General features: G+C 36.7%; 1 protein-coding gene across 11 annotated transcripts in view; it reads right to left on the bottom strand.

Annotated features, from left to right (window-relative positions):
• Positions 1–13,544, bottom strand: part of LOC111555030 (F-actin-monooxygenase MICAL2) — a 254,364-nt gene that overhangs the window by 38,484 nt on the left and 202,336 nt on the right. For all 11 annotated transcript variants that reach the window (XM_023230812.2, XM_023230818.2, XM_023230820.2 and 8 more), the window contains 2 exons: positions 4,483–4,598; positions 218–310 (listed from right to left, as the gene is read on the bottom strand). In XM_023230812.2, coding sequence (XP_023086580.2) covers positions 218–310; positions 4,483–4,598 — 209 coding nt within the window. The remainder of the gene's footprint in view (positions 1–217; positions 311–4,482; positions 4,599–13,544) is intronic.

Here is a 13,544-nt window from a genome sequence, read left to right on the forward strand (position 1 = left end):
TGGATTAACATGGGGGCTCTCCAGGACCCAGAGTCTTACTGAAACTAAGCCAGAGCCTCTTTAAAACAGCCACAAATCTGGTCCCTCAGAGAACAAGACTGACCTTTCTCCAGCCTGCTTTCCCTAATACAATGCAGACTCTCAAACCTCTTTCCCATCCAGAGTCCCAGGATCCTGGACCCAAGCCCACTCACTCATCTCCAGTTTATTTACTGACCTGAGCCTTATAGAGCCTTTTCAATTCTTCTTGCTTAACCATCTGCTTCATTGCTTTTTCTAGCTTCTTTCTTCTTCTAAGTGTCTTTTTCTCCTATGAAAACCAATAGAAAAAAAAATTATGTCAGATAAAAATGGGGTTGAAATTTACAATGTACCATTATAGGCTTCTGCCCTCTCCACCTAATGATTCCTAGCCACTGCTTACCTTCTAAAATAATGACATCTGGTAGAACTCTATGCAATGATAGAAATAACCTATAGCTGTGCTGTCTAAAATACAGAAGCCACTAGCCCCATGTGGCTAGTAGACACTTGAAGTGAGCGTGGATTAGAAATTGAATTTTAAATTTGATTCAATTTTAATGAATTTAAATGTAAATTTAAGTAGCCACATGTTGCTAGTAGGTTCCGGACTGGGAAGCTGCTATGTGTGTATTGGGAGGGAGTCTATGTGCAGGTCTGTAGCTGGGAATTGCTATAATAGAATACTGTCTGGGTTCAGCTGAAAGAAGGAACGATACAAGAATTATACTTTACAGGGGTGCTACAATATGGCCTAGGGATGAGGGGCTTGGGAGAGAGAGACAGGCAGGCAAGCAGACAGATATACACACATATGCTCTCTCTCACTACATGAAAACCAGTTAACAACTTTAAATAGTGCTTAGGTTGAGTCTACAGTGGCTAATTAAACCTGGAAATGGAGAAATGTATCATTCCAATGAAAGTGTTTTTTGGCTTGAGGGAAGCATGATATTGCTTCTCTTCCCTACCTCTGTTTATACAATTATAGCATTACTGTCACTGGGTTGTGTGTGTACCTGTGCTTGTTAAAACTTTTTTTTTTTTTTAAATTGATGCATATAAAGTAGAAGTCTAGAGCTTGATAGTGTCACTTCCAGGTTTTAGACAAAAGAGAAAAGAGAAGTGACGGTGTGGCTAATTCCACATACTGGAAAGTTCAGGAGACACTTCTGATGGGAGAAATAGCAGAGACTAATGGTTGAGCACTGGGACCACAAGACAGGCAAAGCTGGCATCCAATCCCAACTGAGATGTGTGAGCTTCAGAATGTCACACAACATTCTGAACTTCAGTGCCCTCTTTAGAGTCATGAGAAGAATTTAGTGACTACTTTGTAGGGATATACTAAGGACTAAATGAAATAACAAGGCTAAGCCTTTTGTAGAATACCTGAAAGAGACATGGGATGAACACTCAGTAAATACTAAGAGCATGATTTTTATTATTATTAGCACACCTATATTATTATATTTTAAATTAGCATGATTATCACTTTTTACTAAAATCTATTGTGATTTTTGTGTGTAGGAGTATATATTATACATACACACAGAGACATTCTGTATCTACAAAATAAATGTTCAAATTGTGCTATTTTTACTCTGTGTGACTTCTCTGAGCATACACATCAACTTTCCGTATACTAAGATGAGGATTAGAGCATGCTAGACATTTCTTTTTAATGCTGGAAGAAATAACTATGAAATTTAAAAATTGTTGCAGCTAGCTTGGTGCCTACAGGCTATTTTTCTGGAATTCTCCTTAGGACCTGAAATCCTAAAGATCCTCTTCATCCTTGGAAGAAAATTTTACTCTCAGAACTCAAATTATTCCATATCATATCATCCCTGTTTACAGGAGATGACTACCAGATTGAATGTCAATCACTCTGAACAGGGATTCCAGACCTTTTGCATGGGGGATTCCTCATGGGGCAGCTAGGATCTTTCTGGAAAGGCTCTAGAGGAGAGGTGGTGGGGATCAATGGTAACTGTCATCCAGAGATTGTCTAACTTAGTCTATATGGAGTCAGTTCATTTATTAGCAAGTGCCCCTTGAGCTTCCATTATACTAACCTATGTAATAAATCCTCACATTTACTAAATGCTATATGCCAGACACTGTACTAATTATTTCACATGCATCATCCCATTTATTCCTCAAATTGCACTTACTTTACAGGTAAGGAAATAAAAACTCAGAGAGGAAATTAACTTATACAAGATGATGCAATTATTAATAGGCAGAGCCAGGAGTTAGGCACGGGTAGCCTGAATCTAGTATCCACATTTCATTAAGTCTATACTGCCTTTCCTTGTGCCACATACCATTTAGACACAACAAGGACCTACTCTAAAGTGGGACTATAGAAAAGAAATGCCAATGCCCCCCCAAATGAAGACCACTGAATGCAGTTCCCAGGCGAAAGGTAGGGGGAATTGCCTCAACAGCATCATGTGGTCTTAGTGCTTCCCAGCAGCAAAGCTATCAAACTCTGACTGTTTTATCAAGAGTCAGCAAAACAGAACCTAGAGGAGGAAAGAAAGCCATTTATTGCCTTTTATTAAAAAGTTGCTGATACAGAAAAGAAGGATGCTTCATTAATAAACACTCACATAGTCTTACATATACAAGGCATGGTTCTTATATCCTCACTGATGGTGATGATGCAGAGAGGGAAAACGTGAAGGGCGATGGAAGAAAAGAAGCAGAAAGCTGGCAGAATCAAAGACAAGCTGCTGTGTCTCTTCCTGCCTTAGTCTCTTAGATCTGGATGGTGGTGTGGGAGGAAAGGCAGTGGGGAACAAGCAAAGGGAAGAGGCCGAGAGGACACATTCTACCTCCAGTTTCCTATGCAAAGGTTCATTTGAGCTGTCATGGACTCTGTGCCACCTGACTGGGGACACATCTGTATGGGAGAGAAGAGACAAAGAAACCAGAGGATGAAAACCTCCTCTCATTCCTTCGGTGTGAGCCCTCGAGAGGTTGGAAAAAAGAAATCTTCTTGCCAGCTTCCCTTTGTGTAAGAGTGGGCCAGGTCAGAAGCCAGGTGAAGCAGGCATGCTTTACCACCTGGCAAGTTCATGTGATGGTGGGCTCTGTTCTGGGCCAGGAGGACGACAAGGAGCTATTTGTGAGACAGGTCCTAGATACCACAGTCTTGCTATTTCAATATGTTTGGGCCATTCTATTCTTTTATTCTCCATGAGTGTCAAGATGGCTGGGGCTGGGATCTCTGCCTAATTGGAATATAGAATTAACTCAGGGTCATTCAAGGGGATGAGAGGGGCAGTAAGAAAACCACAGAAATCAACACAACACACACATAATTCATTTGTGTTGAATACTGAATTAATTAGGGACACCATTGTTAGAAATGAGAAATTCATACATCTTTCTCTCTCAACTCTCTGTCTGTCTGTCTTCTCCCTCCCTCTCTCTTCCTCTGTCCTCTCCTTCCCCCCTACACATCCCAGATCCCTCCTGCCTTGCTTCAAACTGGGCCATGGGGAGTTGGAACCCCAGAGTGACTTGAGATGATGCCAAAGCTCCTAATGCCAGATATGGAAAAGTTGAGGGTAAGTAAATAAATTTGGTTCTCCTCCTCCCTCTCCAGATCCTTACTACTCCAAAAAATAAACGCTACCAGAGCAGTGAACTGCTTCTCTTTCTACCCGGGATGCATTTTGGGTCCAACCACTCAGTAATCCCTGTCCCCACCTGCCCCACCAAGTACTCTACTGTCTCAGTGAAAATGTTCCAGCTTCAGTGGATAAAGAAAATAATGGTGGGCTTTGGTTATGGGATGTCTGTCTCTGTGTATGTGACATACAGACACATTTATAGACATATACAGTGTCTGTATTTTTTAATCTACAGATATGAGAGTTGTTTAGAGTTCTCCAAAAACATTAATGTTCATTGAGAAAAGAAGTCAATTGTCTCCCCAGCTGGCACGGGGCTTGTCCCTTCCACAGCAGGGATCCTTGGAGTATCCATGTCTAGATGAAACTGCATGGTTCATTTCATATTTCTGATTAGAATAAACATAACATTTTCCATGCAATCTGCCTCTAGTGCTTCTTAAATGAAGCTGTGCTTCCCCCAGGGAAATATGCATCTGCTTGTTGTAATGTTTTCGATGGTTTGCTTGTTGGACCACATATTAAACCCACTTTAAGAGCTGCCGTCACCAAATGGTTTCAAGTAAATATGTCTTTTTTTTTTTTTTTCCCTCCAATTTGGGTCTGAGAAAGGCAAACTTCTACAAGCTTTTTTTTTTTTTTAAAGAAGATAATTCTTTGGGTGTTCAAGGTAAAGAAAGCACCCTGTCAGATGCAATGAAACATGATCCTGTTAACGAAACCACTGCAGCTGGAGCCCACATTGGTTCTGAAATCTGGACGGTAAGCAGTCCCCACCAGCCAAGGCCCTCTTTGGCTGGTCAAGTGTTGTTACCTTTGACTGCAAGGAAAGCTGGGGATCAAATTCTTCATCTGCAGAGGAGGAGGAGGTTGAAGAGGCAGAAGAGGAAGCCTCTGTTACCTGTGCTCTGAGGGGAAAGCTCTTGGAGTCTGAAATGAGAACAGAAAAACTCAATGAACTGCTAGCTTCATTTCCTGCTTTATGAACCAAAGCTGCTGCGTCCTCCTCCCCCCTTACTCTCATTCCCTTCCTCCCTGCCCTCCCCTCACTGCACCTGCCGTGAGCATGAGGCAACAGTACCTAAGGGCAACTGAAAATTTGGCCCTCCGCATTAATTACATTTCTGGGTCCCTGCCAAGAGCTTGCAGCTCTCTTTTCACATTTAAAAAAAAAAAAAAAAAAAAAAAAGCCAAGGTATTATGCAGAAATCAATTAATTCCTTAAACACCATTTATATGGTGTGTTGCTCAGAATGCATTCAGAGATAAAATCTATTATTAAAATGCATGTCTGAAGTTAGTTGAGTTACCTAAATGCTTGTGTAAGGTTCGTTCTGCAGAGTAATTGAATGCAAAAAAGTTGGAGCCAGCTCTTAAACAAACCGCCCTTCTGTGGCTCACAGCATCTGGCACCCATTTTTACTACATGACATCTGCTCAGTGTAAAAGAGCTGGCGTCAGAATGTCTGGTCATAGAAAAAAAAATCCCAAATGTAATCAGAAGCAAAAGGACTCTAAGCCTAAGGTTTTATCACATAGTCTCATGCAACATAAATATTTCATTAATTATGGCCAAACAAATGCCATTTTTATTTTCCCAACTTGCAGATATTATCACATCATCGAAGTGGTGATTCAAATGCCAGGAAAGGCAGTTTCAGATAGGGATGGCTCAACAATACAGGGCCCAAGGGAGAGCTGAAGTCGAGGAGATATGCCAACCTCTGAACAAGAGGTAAATGGTTAGAGGCTGCAAAGTGCCCAGGTTAACTAGAATCACTCTGTGATGCGGCCAGAGACCATGTGTGATAAGGTGTTCCAGGTGCCACAGGAGGCTTTTATTCTTCTCAGCAAGAACATCTGCCCCTACACATCAACATGATGCAGAGTTGATGAGTAATAGCTGGATTAACTCACTCTGATCACTGAATATCAGGACCAGCTAGGACTCCACGATAGGAAATTGACTAATCTTTACTTTGCTATGGCTGCTTATGTCTGAATAGAAATAGGTGTTGGGTGGCAGGAAAGGAGAAGCACCTCCAAGTCAACTAACATTCTCTCCAGTCTGTCTTTTCCTCCCTAAAATTTTCAACTATTCACCCTAGTGAGAGAGGCCAAGTTTGACAAAATAAGGGTATTTTAGCCTACAGGAGCACATTTACATATGTTGTTATTCAAAGCAAAATAATGCAAAACATCTATATAATAATATAATCTCTCTGGGGAGGGGGTTTGCTGTTTTCTAGTTTAATTTGCCAGATGGAAAGCTCAGGTAAAGATAGAATCAGAGAGCAGTATAATATGGGAGGAAGCATTGCTATTGATGAGCTGAGATTGTTTCCCAATTCTAGCCACTAAATGACTACTGAGTAATTTAGTCACTGAGTGTTCACTTCTTAGCGTATGACCTTGAGGAAATAATTTTACCTCTTTGAGTTTCTCAGGATCATGATTTCTAACTTGCAGAATTGTTGTGGAAGGGTGAAGATAATCAGTGGAAAGTGCCTAGCACAATGCCTGGTATATTAGCAGTGCCAAAGTAAATGTTCTTATTGTTGGCAGCAGCAAGAGCAGCAGGAACCACTTGATCATCATCACTGATCTAACATAACAATACTGCAACATTAGAAAACTGCCTAGTTATCCTTTGTTTATGGAAGAAATGTAAACCTAAAGTTGAAACTTCTTCTAACTTTCAAAAAACAAATATTTCCATTGAAATTTCTTTTTGAAATTGAGGAGAAAATGCTTCCAAAGATAATGCATTTCTTAAACTTCTGGCAAGAAAGAAGTTATATAGTTGCCAGTGAGTCTTTTTCTTGTTACCCTCTCCATCACAGAACCAAACATTCTAGTACTTTTTTGTTTTTCTTTTTTTGAGATGGAGTCTTGCTCTGTCACCCAGGCTGGAGTGTAGTGGCGTGATCTAGGCTCACTGCAACCTCCACCTCCCAGGTTCAAGTGATTCTCATGCCTCAGCCTCCTGAGCAGCTGGGATTACAGGCACCCACCAACATGCCCAGCTAATTTTTGTATTTTTAGTAGAGATGAGGTTTCGCCATGTTGGCCAGGCTGGTTTCGAACTCCTGATTTCAGTAATCCACTTGCCTTGGCCTCCCAAAGTGCTGGGATTATAGGTGTTAGCCACTGCACCTGGCCTAGTACACTTTTCATTTGTAAAATCTTAAAGACTTTGCAGCATTGTTCCATTCTGGCTGTGTTAGAATGACTGATTCTGGAATTCATCTCCCAACACAAAGCACTGAAAATTAAGACAAAATACATGAAGCATCTATTTTCAGGCATGGGACAACTGTGCAGTGCAGTGCAGAACTGTGATAAAGGCAAGAACAAAAGCAAATGAGGAAAGTCCTACAATCACAGTAGCTTTCTGCTTAGAGGGTCTTTCCAGAACACAGTACAGGTAAGAAGCAGCTAAATAAAGCATAACAGATTCATTGAGTTGAAAAGACAGATGAGAGTTTGGGCAGGCTGAAACAGCTGGAATATGTGGGACAGAGTATTGGAGAAGAGGGAGCTATTTAAAGAAGAAATTTACACCTAAGCATAGAAATCCCCTTGAGTCTATTGCTTATAGTAAACTATAGATACATAGAGAAAAACTCTATGAGGTTAGGCAAATAGTTGCTGCTAAGTTGTAGGCTAAACAATCTTGAAAGCTTTTACAGTACTGGGAGATGTTCAAGTTCTTCCTAGCTAGGGTAGAACAAAAATTTGAGGCATTGATAGAGACCACAGAAAAATTACAGGGAATGAATTAGCCCTAGAGTAAAGGTTATTATAGATTCACCTGAACAAAGCCTAAAAGCAAGTCTTGAAAGGAAAACAAACCATCTGCAAGTTACCCTACTGCCTGCCAAATATTCTTTATTGCCTATTTAATTCCTTAATTAAAGAAAATATAGACATGCTACAATGTAACATTCAAAGTCTGGCAGCTGGTAAACAATTACTAGATATGTAAAACAGCAGGACAAGTCTGATAATCAAGAGAAAAATCATCAATAAAAGCAGACCCAGAAATGACCGATATGATGGAAACAGCAGACGAGAATTTTGAAATAGCTATCATAAATGTGCTCAAGAACTCCACCAAAAAAACTATTATAATAAATCAGTAAAGTTGCAGTATACAAAATTAACATAGGAAAAATTAGGAGCATTTCTATACACTAACAACAAACTATCTGAAAAAGAATGAAAAAAATCTCATTTATAATAACTTCAAAAAAAACCCACCTAGGAATAAATTTAACCAAGGAGGTGAAAGACCTATACATTGAAAATCATAAAACATTAATAAAAGAAATTGAAGAAGACACAAAGAAATCAAAAGATATCTCATGTTCGTGGATTGAAACAATTACTGTCAACATTTTCACTAAATATATACAGTTGAAGCATTGCAACTAAAAAGATATAGTCAGATTGGATTTTTAAAAAGCAAGAACCTGCTATATATTGTCAATAATAAATTCATTTTAAATATAAAGAGAAATTAAAGTAAAAATTTAGAAAAACTAGAGTGTGATAACTCAAATCAATAAGAAAGATCATGTGACTGTATCAAAGTAACTTGGGGACCAGGAATATTAACAAAGATAAAGAGGGACATTCCATAATAAAAGGTAAACCTATTAAGAAAATGAAACAATTTTAAAGATGTGTGCACTTGATTAATTAAAGAAATAAAATATAGACATGCTTAATTAAATAATAATTAATTACAGAGCTCCAAAATACATGAAGCAAAAATGGACCAAACTGAAAAGAAAAATGGGCAATTCAAACATTATAGCTAAGGGGTATTAACTCTTTTCTCTTGGAAATTGAAAGAATAAGTACACAAAAGTAAAAGTATGTTACTTGGATACACTATTAAACAACTTGACCTATTTCACATCATAGAACACTTCACCAAAGAGCAACAGATGATTTGAAAGGGCACAGGAAACATTTCCTAAGTTAGACTATATCCTGGGCTTTAAAACAATCTTGATAAAGTTCTAAGGAGATTGAAATAATAAAAACCATGTTATCTGACCACAAGACAATTAAAGTAGAAATTAGAAATTAATAACTGAAAGATACTCTAGAATATCCACAAAATATTTGAGAATTAAATAACACACTTCCAAATAACCCATAGGTCAAAAAAAGAAATCACAAATAAAATTAAAACAACGTATTTTTGAGACAGAGTCTCACTCTGTCACCCAGACTACAAAGAAAATTAAGAACAACTTGAACGGAATGAAAACACAACATACTAGAATTTGTAGGATTCAGCTAAAGCAGTGCCCAGAGGCAAATGCATTGCTTTACATTGTTTATATTAGAACAGAAGAAAGGTTTAAAATCAATGATTTCAGCATACTGTAAGAAGCTAACAAATATGAATCAATTTCAAAGAAGTAAAAATAAGACTGACAATTGACTTTGAAGAGAAACAACAGAAGCTACAAACAATGGCATGTATCATCAAATGATGAAAGACAATGCCTACTGTCAACTTGCAGTCCATATTCTAAAGAAATATCCTTTAAAAACAAAGGCAAAAGTGAAATGTTTTCAAACAAAACCTGGCAGAATTATCCTCAGCACACTCATACTTAAAGAAATGCCACGGGGAGTTCTCCAAGCAGAAGAAAACCAATCTAAGATGAAAGTATAGTGATGCAGAAAAAGATGAAGAACCAGTAAAACAGAAAATGTGCATGAATCCATGCACATTCAGGACTGTTTCAAACCATAATCATAATGTCTATGGGTTTAAAAGATGTATTGAATTAAAATATATGACAGCAATCACACAAAAGTTGAAAGAAGGTAAATGGAGTTTAAAGTTTTCTAAAGTCTTAGGTTATCCAGAAGGAGATAAGAGAATTAATCTAATATAGATTCATTTTAGTTATCAATTAACATTATAGTCTCTTGGGTAACCGCCAAAATAACAATGAACAAAGTTTACATAATTACAGGCACTATATACTATGTATTACATAAATAATAAACAGAAGAAATTGAATTTTAAAATTCCAGATTAGTTAAAAATAAAGCAAGAAAAGAGAAAAAATGAACAAGTCAGATGAGACAAATGAAAAACAAACAGTAAACTGATAGATTTAAACCCAAATATATCAGTAATTATGTTAACTGTAAGTAGACTAAATATTCACAATAAAAGACAGAGACCATCAAATTGCATTTTCAAAAACCCAAACTATAGGTTGCTTATAAGACAGACACTTTAAATATAATAATACAGTAACATTAAAGTAAAAAGAAGGAAAAAGGGATATCATGTGAAAAACCAAAAGAAAGTTTGTATAGCTATCCAAAAAAAAAAAAAAAAAAAAAAAAAAAAAAAAAAAATCAGACTGAGACATTAAGGCCAGAAATACAACAAAAATAAGGGACATTTAATGATTATCAAAGCATCAATTCAAAAGTATACTATAACAATCATAAATGTGTACATACCTAACAGCATAGCCTCAAACTATATAAAGCCAAAACTTACTGAACCAAAAAGAGAAACAGTCAAACCCCTCAACCATTGTTAGCTATTTTAAACAAAGCTCTCTTAGCAAGTGACAAAAAAACCAGACAAAAGAAAAAAATCAGTAAGGATATAGAAGATATGACTAAACACTATTAATAAATTTGACCTAATTGATAAGCAAATACAGAATACCACATCCAATAACTAGAGAATATATATTAATATCTATGTACATATTCACACATATGTATTATTTGAAGTACATAAGAAACATTTATTAAATTGATGATATGTCAAGCTATAAAGCAAGTATCAACAAATCTCAAAGGACTTAAGTCACACACAGTATGTCTTTGGATAAAAGTGGAATTAAGCTAGAAATCAATACAATAATGTAGAAATTGTAGGGTCTCAGAAGCAGCTTTCTCTGACCTTCTCCTGCCCTCCTGGCCTCTCATTCTCTCCCCGCGCCTATCCATAGAAACTAGACTCCCAGAACCCCTTTCCCTCAAAGCCAGACATAAAATCTAAAAATATTATTCTAACTTTCCACCCACATTTCTGTGTAAAAACTGGCCATAAAGAAATGATCTGACTTGCCTTGTTTGACTCTACATCTTAAGACTCCTATTCCAGAGAAGATCCTGCCCCATACCCAAAATGAAGGAATGCTGTACGGAGAGGCCAAGAAGGATCTGAAGAGACAGGCCTTGCTGGGTTTCCCCAGTCTATTAGCACAAGATTTTGCTCATTTTGTCCAATTATATTTCTTCATGACTATCCATATTTTGTTGAACCTAAGCATAAAAATGAACAGTTTCCCTCTATCTTTGGGTCTGAATTCTGAAAACTCCCATGTCACATAAAACTATGATCAAATAAATTTGTATGCCTTTTCTCTTGTTAAACTGCCTTTTGTTGATTTTCAGCAACCTTTCAGAGGGTGGGGGGAAGTTTTCTCTTGGACTTGACAAAATTAAGTAATATTTTTCTAAACATCCTATGGATCAAAGAAGAAATATAAATAAATTTAAACTGATGATAAAAGTGTGTCATAACAGAATGACTGGGATGTGGTTAAAGTAGTAATTAGAGAGAAATTTAGAGCCTTACATAAAGCACACATCATGCAAAAAAAGAAAAAAAGTTGAGAAATGTTCTAAGATCCATTTCAAGAAGCTAGAAAAAGAACCACAATTGAACCTAAAGAACGTAAAAGGAAGCAAATAATGAAGATAAGAACAGATTATGAAAGACAATAAAGATAAAGCAGAAATAAAATAGAAAATTAACAAAGTGAAAATTTGACTCTAAAAATACAAAATTGATTAAGAATTATTAAGAATACAATGGGTAGAAACTAAAAATTACCAATATTAGGGACGAAAAGTGCTATAGAGTATTATTAAAGGAAGTTATTACATATACTATTATATAATAATAAATTTAAAAATTTAGGTTGAATAAATTCATTGAAAAACAAAATTTGCCAAAACAAACACAAGAAGAAATAGAAAATTTGATTAGTTCTCTATTAAAGGGACTAAATTTATAATTAAAAACGTTCCATAAAAACAGTTCTAGGTCATATGACTTCATTTGTTTCCAAATGTTTAGTAAAAATGTCACCAATATTAAAATAAAAAGCTCTTCCAGAGAACAGAAAAAGGACACTCTCAAGCTGTGTTATAAGACTAGCATAAGCTTAATACTAAAACCTGATAAAGATATAAAGAAAAATTTGGCCAGGCGTGGTGCCTCACGCCTGTAATCCCAGCACCTTGGGAGGCCGAGGCAGGTGGATCAGGCTGAGGCAGGTCAGAAGTTTGAGACCAGCCTGGCTAACATGGTGAAATGCTGTCTCTAAGAAAAATACAAAATTAGCTGGATGTGGTGGCATGGATCTGTAATCCCAGCTACTCTGAAGGCTAAGGCAGGAGAATCTCTTGACTCCCAGAGGTGGAGGTTGCAGTGATTCAAGTGAGTCAAGATCGTGCCACTGCACTCCAGCCTGGGCAACAGAGCAATACTCTGTCTCAATACATAAATAAATAAAGAGAAAAATTTAAGCCAATATCATTTAAAAACACAGGTGTGAAACTCTGAAAAATAATTAGTAAGTTCAACACAGTGATACATAAAAAGGTAGTACATTATGACCAAGCTGGGATTATTTCAGGGACACAATAATGATTTAACATTCAAAAACCTAGATAGTCCTAGCCAGAGCAGTGAGGCAAGAGAAAGAAATAGGTGGCATCCAAACTGGAAAAGAAGGAGTCAAATAATCCTTATTTGCAGATGACATGATTTTGTATTTAGAAAAACTGAAAGACTCCACAAAAAAACCCTATGAGAACTGATCAACTTAGTAAATTTTCAGGATACAAAGTCAATATACAAAAATTAGTAGCATTTCTATACACTAAGAGCAATCAAGATTCTTTTCTGAAAAAGAAATCAAGAAAGCAATCCCATTTACAACAGCTACAAACAGATAAAATAACCACCTAGGAATAAATTTAACCAAAGAAGTGAAAGGTCCCTACAAAAAACACTGTAAAACACTGATGAAAGAAATTGAAGAGGACACCCAAAACATGGAAAGAAGTTCCATCCTCATGAATTGGAAGAATATTGTTAAAATGTCTATACTACCCAAAGCCATCTACAGATTCAATGCAACCCCTATCAAAATACCAATGACATTCTTCACAGAAATAGAAAAAAAAAAATCCTAAAATTTGTACAGAACCACAAAAGACCCCAAATAGCTAAAGTATTCCTGAATAAAAAGAACAAAGCTGGAGGCATCATATTACTTGATTTCAAATTATATTACAAAGCTATAGTAACCAGAAGCATGATACTGGCATAAAAACAGATACATAGACCAATGGAACAGAACAGAGAACCCAGAAATAAGTCCACACACTTACAGTCAACTCATTTTAACAAAGGTGCCAAGAACATACATTGGGGAATAGATAGTTTCTTCAATAAATAGGGCTGGGAAAACTCAATATTCATGTGAAGAATGAAACTAGATCCTACCGTTCACCATACACAAAAATAAACTCAAACTGAATTAAAGACTTGAATTTAAGGCCTGAAACTATGAAGCTACTAGACAAAAACATTGGAGAAGTGCTAGAGGACATTGGTCTGGGCAAAGATTTTTCTGGGAAAGACCTCAAAAGCACAGCAACAAAAGCAAAAATTGGCAATTGAGATTATATCAAGCAAAAGAGCCTATGTACAGCAAAGGAAACAATTAACAAAATGAAGAGACAACCTAGAGAATGAGAAAGAATGTTTGCAAACTATCCATCTGAAAAGGGATTAAT

Source organism: Piliocolobus tephrosceles, chromosome 13 (genome assembly GCF_002776525.5).
Source record: "Piliocolobus tephrosceles isolate RC106 chromosome 13, ASM277652v3, whole genome shotgun sequence".
Lineage (NCBI taxonomy): Eukaryota > Metazoa > Chordata > Mammalia > Primates > Cercopithecidae > Piliocolobus > Piliocolobus tephrosceles.